This window comes from Dendrobium catenatum, unplaced genomic scaffold (assembly GCF_001605985.2).
Source record: "Dendrobium catenatum unplaced genomic scaffold, ASM160598v2 original_scaffold_117933, whole genome shotgun sequence".
Taxonomy (NCBI): domain Eukaryota; kingdom Viridiplantae; phylum Streptophyta; class Magnoliopsida; order Asparagales; family Orchidaceae; genus Dendrobium; species Dendrobium catenatum.
The window spans coordinates 308,610-325,677 of NW_021436368.1; the positions used below are offsets into that span (position 1 = coordinate 308,610).

Consider the following 17,068-nt stretch of genomic DNA (forward strand, 5'->3'; position numbering starts at 1 on the left):
CTCGCATCAATATCCACATTTTCCACAACCTGCGAGTTTTCTCCGTCTGAGCTTCCATGGTAGCATAGCACACATGAGATAAGGCTATGAGCAAGAAGCTATTTCCTCTTTCCTATCCGTCTTTAGAAACCCCTGCTGCTTCTCTTGGTCCCAAATTTGGCTGCTTGGGCGCTGTCTTAGAGCTGCTGCTGGTCAGTTCCTCTCCCATTCTCCGTCCAGTAGTTTCGTCAAACACATTCTCCACATCCGGAATTGCAACGTGCAAGCTTCATCTCTTCCTGAATAGAAGACCCTTTTCCACTAACCAGGCAAATTTTCTACCCGGAAGAGGTTTTGGTATTGGGAGAGCTGTTATTTCCAGATGCTCCCTCTTTTCGAAGAACAAAGCAGATGCCTGGTTGGATAATTATTCTTCTTTGCCTGAAATACTGAAGAAATATGGAAACCTTTGCCCCGAGATCATCCGTCGTTTCTGGCGTGTTTCCACATTGAGTCCTGGAGATTTCCTGGAGTTGTCAATGAGCTTCGAAGCAGGCAAAGATTCGATTTTTATGGTGGAATTCCTATGGACGTTGTTCAATTGGGCTCCTAGACAAAGCAGGAACTTTCATCATCTGCCAAGGTCGTATGAGATAATGATCTCCATGCTTATCCGATCTCAGATGTTTGCCGATGCCGAGTCTTTGGTTTTATCTTCAAACCCCAGTGGCATCTTTTCCAATACAAGTGAGATGTTTAGTAATATTATCCAAGGTTATGCTGAGAATTTCCTATTACAAAATGCTGTTGCTTTGTATAATAAGGCAGTGAATCAAGGGTTGGAACTCTCATGTTCATGTTACCAAGCTCTATTGAATCTATTAGTTGAGGAGGATAATTCTGAATTGGCAATAAGAGTCTATATGGACATGATGGAGTCTGAATTTGGGTTATGGGCTGAAGGCCGGCTGCTTGATTATGTTGTGGGATCTTTATGCAAGGATGGGAAGACTTTTGAAGCTGTAAAAATCCTAAGGCAAGCAAGGACTGCTGGTTTTAAAGCAAACCCTGGTACACTTGATGCAGTTGTTCTAGGATACTGCTGTAAAAAGGACTATGAAGATGTCTTAAATTTTATGAAAGAATGGGCACACATACCTTCATCTTCTGTAGTTAACAAAGTAATTTCTTCTATCTGCAGAAAGCTTGGTAGTGATTATGCTTGGTTCTTTACTCAAGAGTTGAAGGCTTTACGTGCTCAGATAGACCATATTACCTTTGGAATTCTTATTGTTCGGAGCTGTAAAGAAAGAAAGCTGAGAGATGCTTTCATTTACTTATCTGAAAGTTTTTCTCATAGGATAAAATTGAATGTGTACACTTATAATGCAATTATTGGTGGGGTTTTGAAGGAGGGAATGTGTAAGGCTGCAAAAGATATTTTTGAGGAGATGGTTGAGAGAGAGATCTTGCTGGATCTATCTACTTTGAAAATCTTGCTGGCTGGGTATTGCAAGTATAGAAAGTTTATTGAGATAAAGAATTTACTCACTGAGGTGGAAAATTCTGGTGTTATTTCCTTACCTCAAGGGGAGGAGGATCATCTTTCTAAGGCCTTTAAGATTCTGGGCATTGATTATCTAGGTTTGAAGGTTAAGAGGGATAATGATGCTAGAGTTCCAAAAGCTGAATACTTTGATATCCTTGGCAATGGGCTTTATTTAGAAACTGAGAATTGTGAATTTGAAAAGATTCTTGATAAGATTCTAGAGGATGCCATGAGTCCAGATTTTGGTTCTATATTATATGAGGAATGCCAACAGGGAAATCTAGAAAAAGCACTTAGGGTGAAAAATGAAGTTGTTCAATGGGGGCATGATCTTTTTCCTGAGACTTGTTCTCAGTTCTTGAAAGTGATGTGTAAATCCTCTTCTCATTTGAAAGAAGCCATCAGTTTTCTTGATGAGGAGCCAGAATTATGGGATCGGCTCGATGGCGATACTCTTAATCTAGTTGTGCAGTCTTTAAGCAAGAATGGCATGACACTCAGGGCAAGGTCAGTTCTGGACAGGATGCTGAAAATAGAGTTACCGGTCGATAATGCTAGTTACAATGCTGTGATATTGGGTTTCTACAATGAGAAGAATCTTCGACGACTTCGGGAATATTTGGAATTACTCAAGGGAATAAACTACTCACCATGCTCCAACGACATCAACATCCTTGTGAGTTGTTTATGCAATTCAGGAATGGTTGAAGATATGTTCATGCTTTTTGATAGCGTGACAGAGAAATTTCATGATCTGGTACCATCATTTGTCACTGCAATTCTGAAAGAGTTTAGTTCTAGAGGAATTTCGGTTATTGGAACTGTGTTTCTCGAGGAAGTTTTTAAGAGGATTGAAGTTTTGGGCCAATCATTCCTTATGAATCTGACAGAAACTATATGCCAAAAATCATATCAATTCTTATTGCATTTTTTGATAAGTTCTGGTAGAACTGAAGAAACTCTATTTTTGAAGCAACAGGCCCTGAGCAGAAGGGGAGGTCATGCTAATTGTGTTTATGGTGTAATGCTGAATGAATTTTGCATGAAGGGAAATCTAAGGGAAGCAACTTCTCAGTTGCAAGAAATGTTAGCAAATAGAATGTTTCCTGATGATAAAATTTTAAACGCCTTTGTTCATGGATTCTGCCGGCAGAATAATCTGAAGAAGGCACTTGAGATTTTGGCTATCATGTTAAGAACTCATGCTAACCTTTCAATTTCTAGCTATCGCTGCCTTGTTCGTGGATTGTGTGTTCACTCAGTGTTAAATGGTGCGTTAAATCTTCAAAAACTATTTCTAGTTGAAAATGGCCCAAATTCAACTTTAGTATTTCAAAACATTCTGATTTTTTCTCTCTTTCAGACAAAAAATTATTCACTTGTTGATGCCTTGTTAGATAACATGCGGGAGAAACATTTACTTCGGGATACTAACACTTGTAATTTCCTTGTTTATGGATACTATAAGTTTGGAATTGTGTCCAAAGCAGTTGAGGTCTTCTATGATATGATGGGCCATGGAATGAGACCGAATAATCGTAGTTTTAGAATCATAATTTGCCATTTTTGCAGGCATGGGGAGCTTAACAAAGCACTAGAACTGAGTAATATGATGGTAAACAATGGCTGGAAGATTGGTTCTTGTATTCAAAATTGCCTAGCCATGAGTCTGATTTCTTCTGGCCAGCTTTCTGAAGCACTAATCCTTTTGGACCGAATAGAGGAACAAGAGTTGATAGCTGAACGTGTCTGCTATGACCTTCTAATTAAAGAATTGAGTGCTGGAGGGAAAGTAAAGAAGGCAGCCCATCTGTTGAATATAATGTTGAAGAAGGGTAGCCTTCCAAGTCAAACCAGTTACATTTCGGTAATCCATGGATTCTGTATCCACAAAGCCTATGATGAGGCACTTGATTTTTATGAAGAAATGTTTCAGAAGGGCCTTGTGCCAAGTGAGGCTTTCAGTGCTACACTGATATGTTACTTGACTGAGTGTGGCCGAAGTGATGATGGTAGAAGGATATTAGGTTTAATGCTTCAATTTGGTCTAGTTCCAGCTTGCAGAATGTACAATTCTGTTATTAGAGCTTATTATGCTGAAAACAATATGGAGAAGGCTTCAGAACTTGTGCAGGAAATGCAGAAAGCAGGATATTCCCCTAATTTTGAGACTCATTGGTCACTTATAAGCAAGTTAAGTGGCGCTGCCGTGAAGGAGAATTACAAGGGTTTTCTGTCTAGTCTGCTATATGGGGATGGCCTTCCAGTAAAGAATAGGAAGCAAAGAGGTGTTTCATAATGACAGCCCTTGGTGGCCTCTCAAATGCATCCAGCGAGCTTGCACGATAGAGAGAAGAAAATATTTATGGGGGAGAGAGAGAGGTAGTTCAGGTGAAGCAGAAGAAGGGAGAGGCTCCGATAAGAAAAGTTGCCTCAAGGAAAGATGAGAGAAAAATTATCTGAGGCAGCTATTGGAGTCCTCAAGACAGGAATAACAGAGGGAAACTTGTATTCTCATTGGTGTCAGCAAATGGTTGAATGCCTTATTCTTGATTTGCAGCAGAAAGAAAGGAGGTTTGTATTTCTTTCTCAAATCTCATCTTAAAATTGACAAATCTTTACTTTATCTCCTAATATGCAAAGAAGGTTCTTCAATAATTCAATCTTTGTGCGGCTTTGCACATCAGCTTGATTGAACTTTAATCACGGACGGAAACATTGATGCAATTTTCGTATGCTTAGTTCCTAACAGAGAGAGAGAGAGAAAAAAGAGAGTTTGTTGACCACCTCAGGTAGAAGTTTGGAGACAAAATTTCAATGTGGTTATGTCGACAGCATTAAATGCTGCGCTCAAGATTGATTGGCATCGACTGCTTTTGGACCATGGTGGCTACTTAGATACATATCAATATTTTAAAGGACTACATTAAAATCAACTTATGATGTATTTAGGACAATAAGTTTATTATTATTTTATATATTTAGCCATAATCTGGCTATTATTTTCTTATTACTTTCTAAAAAAATTTATGATGAAAATTTATTTTTTATATCAAGAATTGCTAATATATGATTAGTTAAAAAAAAAAAATTTAATCTCAACAAGAGCTTTTAAAAATTTTATTTTCTTTACAACAATTTTATAATAATTTTAAACCAAGCAAATCATTAATCTTGTCATAGACATGGATATACCTATTCTCAATTAAATTATGTAAAATATCTTTAAATCAATATCACCTAATGTTATAATTTAAAAAAAGAACAAAAAAGTTTGAACATAATATTGTAAAACATTAAAAATGTAAAAATCAAACTAGCTTAAACCTTAATCGAAGCTACTGAAAAATCAAAATAATCAAAACTATCAATACTGAAACTTCCATAGTAGAGCCAAAACCAAATTAGCAAACCTTGCTTCGTGTTCAGATGGCACAGATTCAACATACAGTTAATGGCTCTTGGTCAGCTCTAAGGCTAAAAACTAGACGCATTTGGCATATTAAATTGCTATTGAATTCTTATAAACAGCCATAATGCCTGTCTATTATAGTTACAGAATATCACAGTTCTAAATTTACGAATATGCACAAAACAGAATGCATTCAAAAGCGTTTAATTTCATCAATGATCAATTTGCTTGGGCTGCCATGCTCCTTAGTTTGTTCAACATATTGGTTGCTGCTGATTCACGAGCTTTTTTAGGGCTCGTCTTCCAGTCACTATGGCTCTCACATTCAAAGTCCATTCCTCGCACTGTCACAAGAGCTTGGAATTTTCCTGGATATTTGTCACAGAATGGCTAATGTAGTTTTATGATATTAATCTTGTATAATAGCAACAAAGAAACAAGGCTAGATTTAAGCTTCGTTTGAGATAGCTTCAGACTACTTTGTTTCCTGCTTTCAAAAAAATTTTATACTAAAAAGTATCTTTACTAAACAATAATAATATCATCCCAAACATTGCTAGATTTTCCATGCATGACCTCTTTATGTTACCACAAAATAGAGATGCATGAATATGGATTACAGCTAACCAAAAAAAAAACAGATGGAATAAATGAGTTTACCATCAGATGAGGGAAGCACGCAATATTTTGGTAATATCCAGTTATTCGTGCAAAATATCTCATCAAGTTCCTGTACAATAAAGAGAACAGTTCAGAAAGTTTTTTTTTTTTTTTTCTGAATGAAATTAGAAAATAAAGTTAAAATAAACATGCTAAACAAGTATATAGTAAATTACAGTTTTTTTACATGCATATATTTAACAGTCAAATCAGATAAATCTATGATGCAGAAAATGAAGTTTTTTTCCAATAATTTTGACTTAATTTAATTACAAACTCATGCATACACTCATATATATAAACCTCAAACCCGCAATCTCTTGGTGATAAGCCAAGCTCTCAACTACATGGCTGAGGTGGGCTGCATGACCGAACTAAATTTTAGATAAATGCCCTTGAGCTTCCTTAGTTTGGGTCAACTTCGGATTCTATGAATAACTCTAGCATAGAAGAACCATTAACGGAGGTATAGATCAGACTTAATTCATTAGAATAAAGAAACTATAAGGCAATATAATTAAGCAAACCTGTCACCAATGCAGTCTAAAATTTAAACAAAATAGATACTTGATCTTTCCATTATAAAGCGCATATATTCATTATCCCAAACTATAACGAGTTTTTTTTTCTTTTCTTTTCATTTCTTTTGAGACCTCCACTAATTTAGAATGAAAGCATTTTGATTGCTCTAACTAACATAAAAAATTATGATATAGGCTTGACTATTGTCCAGAAGGTCTCTTATGTGGAGCTCATGAGCTATGACGTACCTGATGGACCCTTGCAAGCAAATTATCAAAGAGAAATGTACTTGTATTAGACTCAGGCAGGATCCATAACGGGTGTAGTGTATTTAAAGGAGATAATGAAAACTAGGATAGGCGAGAGTTGTGTGCGCATAGGAGATATGATGACTAAAAGTAACTAAGAGTAGGACGTAAAGGCTCCCCCACGAAATACTCATGATGTTACACATATTCGCAATTTGATGGCGAAGATGAAAGGGACTGTTGGGAGACACCGAGACAACCTGAGAGGATAAGAAACCATGAGTCCTTCAAAAGGGCAGTATTGCAGAAATTCAGTTATTTCTTAATTTTTGCTTAATAAAACAGAAAACGAGAAGAAAAAAAAGTGATGATAAAAAATAGCTATAAAATTAAATTTTTTTGTGTCTATATTTAATGTCCAAACTAGACAACTGTTTGACAAGAAATATTTATTATAGAAAGGGTATGCATTTGTGTAAGACATTTTAGTTTTTTTTTTTTTCCTTTTTTAACTTGGATCGAATTTAATCATAAACTCATGCATTCACTCATATATGCAAGTCTCGAACATACAACCTTAGTGGCAAGAATTAAAGCTCCCAACTACATGGTTAGGGTGGCTGAACGGTTGAACTAAACTTTATATGCATACTCCTGAGCGTCCTTTATTTTCAGTCAACTCCATGTATGAATAGCTCAAAAATTGAACAACCATTTATAGAAATATAACTCATCCTTCATTCATTAAATGAAATCTATGAACAAACTATATGACAATATAAGGAAACATGGTTCACTAACACAACTAACATGGCTGTCATTAACCCAATTTAAAATTTAAACAAAATGTATACCTGCTCTGACCATGTTAAAACACATATTCATGATAAGATCTTTTTTTGGAAAATCTCGACTAAATTTAGAATGGGGAAGCATTTTTATTACTCCAACATAAAAAATTATGAATCTAGTCTTGAATATTGGAACAACAAAGTTATCATCGAGTAATTCTCTTTTGAGGTGTTTATAATATAACTTATGTACCCCTGCATGCAAATAATCAAAGATAAATATACTTGTAAAGGCTCAACCAAGGGTGTAAGGCTATAGTGTGTTAAAGACGGATAATAACAAATATGAGAGGGGAGTTGTGTGCACTTAGAGATATCACGACCTGGTTCGAATGATTGAATTAACGAGACGGTAACAGACTGTCGAACGGTTGATTTTGTTAAATCTATCACTAATAAATTAAAAGAGCCACTAAATCCTCAAAAATTAAAACAAAGTTAAATATTATAAATATCTTTCTTCTAGTGCGTCGCGCCTACGATAGACATTATCTTCTCTTGTACTCATTTTAAGCTTCAAATAATACATGTCCATTTATCAATTTAGGAGTGAGTCATAAAAAACTAAATCAATAAATCATGCTTTTAAATTACAATAACCCAAGACATTTGGAATAATATGCATGATCATTTCAATACATAAAGTAATTCTATTTAATCATTTCACTTTAAAACTTTTAAAGTTATGTATATATCATATTTTATTTATATCTTTATCCTCTTTTTATAAATAATATAATTGTCGCATGAGCCACTGTCTAAAAATAATACAAATGAAGGTACTCATTTTTCAATTCGTTTTTCTTTTTCATAATCTTTTTCCTTTACATTCATGGGTATATTATATCCTCAGCCAATATCATAAGAGGGTGTGCTTCATCATTCAACATGCACATACAATCATTTCTATATATTCATTTCATTCATTTATCATTCAAAACTTTTTATTGTGCACATGATGAATAATCATGCTAACTATTAATCAATTCAATATGACCATTCACAAAGAAGAAATGTTAACATCTTACAATAATCATTCGACTAACCAATATCAATTAATTCAATGAAATCAACATTATTATTATAATATAGGAGCATGAGCATTGAGCACTCATCTCAAAATCTGATGCCCGGACAATCCACCTTAATTTGTTGCTAGGTTAACACCTATATAAATATCTTGCCGTTAAAATTTGAATTAATAATTGCTCTTACTCTCTAATTAATTAGTTAATTCACTAATTAGAATTAAATTTTTAAATATTCACTCTCTCTCTCTCTCTCTCATATATATACATTATAATTAACTAATAAAATTTTCAATTTTAATATTTTCTAAATTATATCAAAATATAAATTTTAGATTAAACTTCCTTAATAATATCTAAAAATTAATAATTCAATAACTTCAAATAAATAATTTATTAATTAAGATTTTATTATTGTTAGTATTATTTTTCTTTCTAAATTAATTCTTTTAATTTACAATTTAATTTTATAAATATTAAAATAAAATTTCTTACCTTTCTAAGCAACCCGTTGCTCGTTGCTCGTCCAATCCTTTTTCCTTGCTTGTGTTGTCATTCTCTCAATCTCCCTTCCTATTTTTCTCTATTTCCTTCTCCTTCCTCTTGAATGCTGCCTTCTCAGTTTCTTTCGTTCATTTGTCAAATTGAATGAAGCGAAACTAAATTATCTTGCATGAGTCGCTATTTTTCACTCCCGCATGCATTTCTTCACTTATCTACACAATCTGATCTCGTCTGTAGCTCCCACACCCGTTCGGCTCGCTCGCTTCGCTTGCTAGACTTCACCCACTCGATCCGCTGCTTCTCAGTTCCGCTCACCTGCTTCAACGTAAGGTCTAGTTCGGTTGAACTGTACCAGCCGGTTCTTACAAGAGATATGATAACTGAAAGTATGATATATTTAGTGCATGAAGCTCTTGATAATGTAGGGTATGAAAATGGTTAATGTATACAATCTTGCTCTAATATTTGCAGAGTCTACTTCTATAAATCAAACCTAGGAGTATGGGCATCCATATTATATTAGAAACAACTTAATCATAGCTCTAGACTCACCCTCAATAACTAATAGTAGCCAACAAAAACTAAAAATAAGAAGTAGACTTGCCAACCTTTGAATCCTTCTCTACAACTTATGAAAGGTTCTTAAGATTTTCCTTGTTCTTCTTGTAGATCTTCTCTTCCTTTTTGCTTTGTGTTAGACCAGTCCAATCGGTCCATCCTGGACCAGCCTTTATTTACCAAAGGTGGAACAACCAATGACGCCCCCTTTAGGGGTGGGGCCCAGCAACCATATTAATGCTCAGGAACATCAGAGGTGGTAGTCAAAGCTGTTAAGCTATGACTTTGAAATCCACTATAGCCAAGATTGGAGAACAGGGCGATTGATGCCTTGTCCAGATAATGGGAAAGCTCCATGAGTTAACTATGTCGTTACCACTAATGTTGGATTGAGGGGTTATTAAAGAGGAGAGTGTGCGGGATGAAGAGATGAGAAGGCAAAGCTACTTAGAGATGAGAATAGTCTCCCTTACTATTCTCTAGAGGAGAGATTGCTGTATCAGGCAAGGTTTGTGATGCCTCGGACCTCTTTCCATATCCCATAACTGCTACAGGAGTTCCTTGGGAGCGCAGTTGGGGGGTCATTATGGTGTACATAAGACATACAGGAGATTGATAGTAGAGTTGTATTGGAAGGGGATGCACAAGGATGTGGAAGATATGGTGGCTAGATATGAGGTCCAAAAGAACAAATATATGGTCATGGCTCTTGGGTGGTTACTTCAACCCCTAGCTCTACTAAGCGGGGTGTGGGAGGAGGTCACCATGGACTTTATACATGGCTTTACCCCGATCTGAGGGATTTAATGATTTTGGTGGTTGTTGACAAATTGAGCAAGTACACTTATTTCATTCCCCTACGATGCCCTTACATGACAGTGACAGTAGCGAAAACATTCATCAGAGAGGTGGTCATATTATATGGGATACCAAAGTCTATAGTATATGATAGAGATAAGGTGTTCCTCATTCATTTTTGAAGGGAGCTGAAGAGGAGCACCACCTACCACTCATAGAAAAACAGACAAACAGAAGAGGTGAACAAAAGCTTGGAGACATACATAAGATGTTTTTGCTCCTGAGACACCTAGGTAATGGGCCAAGTGGCTGGCATGACAAAATACTGGTACAACACTTTGTATCATTCAACTTTCTAAATGACCCCTTTTAAAGTGTTGTACAAAAGAGAACCACCTCACTTGGTACACTTTGGGTAGAATAACATAACAGTTTTCTCAATAGAGCAATACTTGGAGGAGAGGGACCAGGTGTTAGATGAGTTGAAAAGGCAATTGTTAAGGGCTCAGCATATTATGAAGAAGCAGACAGATGGCGTAGGAAGGACATCCAATTTGAGATAGGAGATAGGGTATACTTGAAGCAATGCCCCTATAGAAAAAAGACGGTAGCTCACAGGAGGAATGAAAAGCTGACCACGAAGTACTTTGGCCCTTATGAGATAATAGAGAGGATTGGAGCAGTAGCTTATCGATTAAGGTTACCCCTGACCGCTACTACACACCGGATGTTCCACGTATCACAAATGAGGAGAGCTATTGGGAATCATGCAACTAGTTCAAAGTTACTAGGGACACTGACAGAAGATCTGGAGGTGATGTTGCAATCGCTGGAACTGAAAGAGGTATGACAAGGAGAGAGTGGTGATAGGAAGCACTTGAAGATTTCAAGTAAATACTATCAATTTTGAAAAAACAGAGAGAAACTCTTAAAAACATCAAAGAAAAAAAATAGTACTTTTATTCCAAGAATCAAATAGAACGAAAGAAAATAACAAGATACAATTGATCCTCTATTCGAGAGGAGGATCTCTCTCCCAAATCTCTAGACGCTGCTAGAGCCCAAAAGAAACCTAAATGAGATCTCAAATTTCAACCAAATTCAAGATGCCCTAACCCTAGGAAAACAAACTATTCAATGCATACAATTCAAAAACAAATCTCTAAATAGTTCCTACATTCAAATTTCCCTCCCAAATCCCTCAAAAATCCTTCCAAAACAGCTCTCTAACCCTTGCAGCTCAAACAGGAGAGGCAGACACTTTCGCCTCTTTCCGCCAAAGCTGGTCCCATGTGGACTGGATGGACCGGTCTAACAATACACCCCCCCCCTCCCAAAGACCCACCTTATCTGCCAGATGGAAAGACGATACCCTCCTCTATTCCTCTTTATCAACAGTAAGAACCTGAAAAGTCCGGTCCTTACACATGTGCCTCAGCGTATACCTCTTGTCATATCTGAAACAGAGCTCCTTCGTCATTTTCTCTTGTAATTTCGTTTATGTGAGCTTCTTGAAATTGTTCTTAGGTCTTACTTCTATAGTCTTCTCCTTCGGGTCTCCCGAAAAGTACCCGATGTCGACTCGGGTGCCAGAAAGGTGGTGGTCCTCCTGTTCGAACCTCCTAAACTGCTGCCTCTCATCTCTCTCTCCAAGTGCCTCTGATCCTCCACCAATTGAGCTAGCTTCATAACCTCTCCCAAGTTACAAGGCCTCATTATTCTAACGCTGCCTGAATTTCTGGTGTCAGTCCCTTCATGAAATTTCCCTCTAGCACTGTCTCAGGAAGGCGGTCCAATCGGCTAGCAAGGTACTCGAATCTCTCTCAGTACTCCATCACTGAACCATCTTGTGTCAAGGAGAAGAACTGCTCGTAGAAGTCTCCTTCCCTACTAGTTCGAAAATGTTTTATCAAACAATCCTTAAACTCTCACGAAGTCATCACATGTCCTTCACTCGTACCAAGACAATGCCTTTCCTTCCAAACATAGGCCTGTTGACGTCATTCTCTCCTCCTCTGTCAACCTATTGATGGTGAAATATCTTTCTATCTTATAGATTCACCCATGCACATCCTCCCCCTCAAGATTGACATCTTCAATTTCCTCACACTCAGATCGCCTCTGTTGATTATGTTCCCTCCATAATCTCCCCTTCCCCAAGTGGGTGGTTCCCCCCAAACGTCTCAATCATCCCTTTTACACTCATATCCAAGCCTTTCATCAAATTCACATGGTCTTCTTTCAAATTCAGCACCCCTTGGATCATAACAAGGCCCTCTCTTGTCAATTCCACCCCCCCCCCCTTCGGTTATAATCACCCCTTTCTCTTTCAAATTTTGCCCCTCTCCTCTCAAATTCGGCACCCCTTGGCTCATGCTCCACCTCCTCACGCTTCTCCAAATACCCTCTACTCGACTCCTCCATAGGAACAGGCTCTAGAGGAGGTATTCTCTATTTTCCCTTTTGAATCTCCACCTCCTGACCTCCTCTTTTCCTTATTGGATTAGAGTTTTCTCCACTTCCTGGTTTGTCGAGGCTTCCCTCACCTCTGACGACATTGTTTTGGATTGGTCCACGAGAAACTTCTTCAACATCTCCCCTAGGGTGGAAAAATTTTCATCCATCTCCTCGTGGATGGCTGAAATTGACTATTAACATCTGAAAGTTGAGAGTGAAGATCTGAAATTTCAGTTTCAATTGTCCGATCTCCCCTTCCAACACTTCTATCTTTCTTCCTGTCATGAGAACTTGGATTTAGGCTCCAATAGCAAGAGCCGCAAACTTGACGCAAATTCTGGCCTCCAATCAACAAAAACAACACAATTGGATACGAAAAATAGCAAAATTCAGCGAGGAAGACTTCAAATTCAGCCCAGGAAATTGCTCTGATACCAATTTGATAGGAAACACTTGAAAATTTCAATTAAATCCAATCAATTTCGGAAAAAACAATGAGAAACTCTTCCAAACTCCAAAGGAAAAAAATAATAATTTTATTACAAGAATCAAATAAAATGGAAGAAAATAACAAGATACAATTGAACCTCTATTCGAGAGGAAGATCTTTCTCTCCCAAATCTCTAGACACAGCTAGAGCCCAAAATAAACCTAAATGAGATCTCAAATTTCAGCCAAATTCAAGATGCCACAACCCTAGAAAAATAACTTATTTAATGCATACAATTCAAAAGGAAATATCTAAACATCCCTACATTCAAATTTTCCTCCCAAATCCCTCAAAAATCCTTCCAAAACAGCTCTCTAACCCTTGCGGCTTGTGCAACTTGTACAGGAGAGGCGGACACTTCCGCCTCTTTCCGCCAAAGCTAGTCCCATGTGGACCGGCTAGACTGGTCTAATAGGTGGGCTTAAGGAAGTGCTGATAAAGTGGAAGAACCTACCTGACTATGATGCCACATGGGAGCCATATGAGAGAGTGAAGCATAAGTTTCCATCCTTACACCTTGAGGACAAGATGGATATTTGGATGGGGAGTATTGTTAGACCAGTCCTTAGACTGGCCTTGGTTTACCAGAGGCATTCCTCCCCAACCAATATAGTTGTAAGTTGAATAAATTGATATATTTTAACACTTTTAAAGTTCGTATCATTGTTAGACATGATTCAATGCAGAACTCTAAATTGACAGATAATGTGATCTCGAAATATCTTCAAAACATTGCCTACCTTAACTTCCTTTAGGAAACCACTTCAGCCCATTTAAAAAAAAAAGTCAATATAAGTGACAACATGGATAAATCAATTCCTTGAGAAGATAATAGGGGGTTCGTTTATAAGACATATGCATGCATGGTTTTTTATTGCTACTAGAGCCTCATGAATCAATTTAACTTATGATTTGGAGATCTGAAATTCAAATTATAGAAATAACCTTTCTATTAAAATAGGGGTAAGACTTCTTACAACATACCTTCAATTAGGTGCCTTGTGCACTAGCCATGTCCTCTAAATATTTGAAACACCAAAGGAATAAGTAGTATTGAGCAGTCTTCAATAACTAAGTGATTCTTGCAAAGATGAAGTGGATGCAATTAATGCTTAATGTATCAAAATGCTAAGAATATAATAGATTTGGATTCAATAATAAAATAATTGTCATTTGTAGCTTTGTTTTATGTGCTCCTAATTCATGGGAAGCTTGGACTTAAAAATTTCATTGCATGTAAAAAACTGTAATATAGAAATTTGATATGTTTTGACCATATACTTGCCTGACAAGGACTTTGTAAACGAAGAACTGCCTCGCACAATTTCTTTCTGCCGACTGTCTGTGATTGGCATTGAGCTTCAGTGGAAAAATTTGCATCATTTTTCATTTCGTTTGGGCAGATTAATTCACAAGTTTTCAACATGAACTCAACTTTTGATTCTGAGGAATCTTTTCCTGACAAAATAATCAATTGACTATCACATCTCTGCAAAATCTGATTCCATGATATAGAAATTCAATTGCTGATAGAGGCAGGAAAGGTTTATTATTTAATTATTAGATATAAACTTAGGCGTTTATAGTGTATAACGACTCCACTCAACTATATTCCGGCTTCATCGTTGATTAAGAAGCGGTTTGTTTTGTTGAAAAAGGAATACAACAACAACAACAACAACGTTAAGCCTTTATCCCACTATGTGGGGTTGGCTACATGAATCCTTTTTCTCCGTTGTGCCCGGTCAAAAGTTAAATTCTCATTTAAATCTAATAAAGAAATATTATTTCTAATATTTTATAACCATAAGTCAAATCTTAAACATCTACTTATCTAACAGGGCCATTGAAAGGCCGCCGTCTTATGCAACCGAACCATCTAAGGCGACTCTCTCTAATCTTATCTTCCACTGGAGCTACTCCAAACTTTTCACGTATATGCTCATTTCGTATCATGTCTCTAAGAGTACAACCACTCATTCACCTAAGTATCCTCATCTCTGCAACACTTAACATTATGCTTCTCTTTTAATGGCCAACATTCTGCACCATAAAGCATTGCAAGTCTAACTACCATCCTATAAAATTTTACCTTAAGTTTGAGGGGGGCTTTCCTATCATACAACAAGCCCGATGCATTCCTCCACTTCAACCATCCAACTTAAATTATATTAATAATATCCCCATCTATTTCACCACCACTCTAAACAATAGACCTAAGATATCTAAAACGTGTACTCTTATTAATGACTTGATCACCCAAAGTCACAATCCCCCCATAAGAACTATTATTACTAAAATTATACTCTATATATTCAATTTTAGATATACTCAAACAAAAATCTTTAGACTCTAAGGTTGACCTCCATAATTCATGTTTACCTTCAACTCCCTCTCTAATTTTATCAACGAGAAGAATATCATCAGCAAAAAGCATACACCAAGGTACAACTTCTTGCAAATGTCTAGTGAGAACAACCATGACTAAAGCAAAAAAATATGGGCTTAAAACTTATCTTTGATGTAATCCAACTAAAATAGAAAAATACTTGGTCAAACCACGTTGTGCCTGAACACAAGTAACAGCTCTTGCATACATATCCTTAATGACTTGAATATAAGCATTATTAACCCCTTTCTTTTCTAAAACCCTCCATAGGCACTTCTCTTGGAACTTTATCATATGCTTTCTCTAAATCAATAAATATAATATGTAGATCCTCCTTATTCTCTAAATACTTCTCCATCAAACCTTTCAATAAATGTATAGCTTCCAAAGTAAACCTACTCGGCATGAATCCAAATTGATTTTAAGAAACATTAGTTTCACGCCGTAACCTATGCTACATAATTCTCTCCTGTAGTTTTAAAGTATGACATATTAACTTAATTCCTTTATAATTCGCACAATCTTGTGCATCACCTTTATTCTTAAAAATAGGAATTAACACACTCAATCTCCACTCATATGGTATCTTTTTAGTCTTTAAAATAACATAAAAAAGTTTAATAAGCTAGAAAATTACTTCATCTCCTAATAATTTCCACACCTCTATTGGAAAATCATTAGGTCCAACAGCTTTTCCACACTTCATTTTTTCTAAAGTTTTTCTAACTTCGATTTTGCTAATACACAGATAAAAACAAAAATCTTTATTTTCATTTAGAGTGCTAAGATCACTAAAGTTAATCGCATTGTCATAATCTTCATTGAAGAGTTTATAAAAATAACTCATCCACTTTTGTTGAATGTCCTCTTCTAATAAAAGCACGTTTTGATCTTCACCCTTAATATACTTCACTTGAACTAAATCCTTACTACTTTAATCTCTATGTTTGGCTAACATATATATATATATATATATATATATATATATATATACTATATAATATTATATAATATATATAATATATATTACTGTGGGTCTCAAATTCGGCCCCGCCTCCCCGCTAGCGCTTCTCTTTCGTCTTCGCGAGGGGGAGTTTTAACTGCATAACGTTTCGGAGGTAAAATTTTGGAAGGCATGTGGTTTGTGATAAACATTACCCACGAAAGATTCGCCCCGTCATTTGTGGAGGACTTTATGATCGAGTTTGGTTTCCTATAGAACGCAAGCCCCTATAGTTAATTACCCCTCTCAATCATGAGAGAGAACTTTCGATTAAGCTAGTCAGGTCAATCAGATACGCTATTAAATAACGTGTATCTGCTATAGTACTAAGCAAATGTTTGGATTGGATAGTTGGATATCGAAAATGGAAATTGCACCACTTGCACGTTAAAGCGGTGGTGGGGAATGAATGAAGACCCGAATCAAGATTCATTGGTCTCCGTCGTCACCGGGCCATCGTCGTCCGCTGTCTATTAGTCAGAGGAGATAGTCGACCCCAACTCTGATAGAAGCGATCCTGTCGCAGCCATGGCGTGCTTCGTCCAAGGACCTTGTAGACCTATGAGAGTGAATGTTTGTCTAAGAGGACAAAAATTATGAATCCAAACCTTAGCTGACAG

General features: G+C 36.5%; 2 protein-coding genes across 4 annotated transcripts in view; one reads left to right on the forward strand and one right to left on the reverse strand.

Moving 5' to 3' along the window:
- On the forward strand, positions 1-4,225 carry LOC110113989 (pentatricopeptide repeat-containing protein At5g15280, mitochondrial). Of its 2 annotated transcripts, XM_028692087.1 has the most exons (2): positions 1-2,799; positions 3,101-3,263. In XM_028692087.1, exons 1-2 carry the CDS (start codon positions 87-89, stop codon positions 3,124-3,126), a joined length of 2,739 nt encoding a protein of 912 aa, XP_028547920.1. In that variant the 5' UTR covers positions 1-86; the 3' UTR covers positions 3,127-3,263. The 2 variants fall into 2 exon arrangements, with proteins under 2 accessions (XP_028547920.1, XP_020702387.1); XM_020846728.2 differs by having other exon boundaries at positions 1-4,225.
- A 691-nt stretch (positions 4,226-4,916) lies between these two features.
- LOC110113969 overlaps positions 4,917-17,068 on the reverse strand; it is a 33,305-nt gene continuing 21,153 nt past the window's right edge. For both annotated transcript variants that reach the window (XM_028692098.1, XM_020846695.2), the window contains exons 8-10: positions 14,342-14,514; positions 5,601-5,670; positions 4,917-5,308 (exon numbers count right to left, since the gene is read on the reverse strand). In XM_028692098.1, coding sequence (XP_028547931.1) covers positions 5,160-5,308; positions 5,601-5,670; positions 14,342-14,514 — 392 coding nt within the window. In that variant the 3' untranslated portion in view covers positions 4,917-5,159. The remainder of the gene's footprint in view (positions 5,309-5,600; positions 5,671-14,341; positions 14,515-17,068) is intronic.

Excerpts from the sequence above, each read along its gene's own strand:
- LOC110113989 (XM_020846728.2), top strand. The coding sequence starts at position 87 with ATGAGCAAGAAGCTATTTCCTCTTTCCTATCCGTCTTTAGAAACCCCT.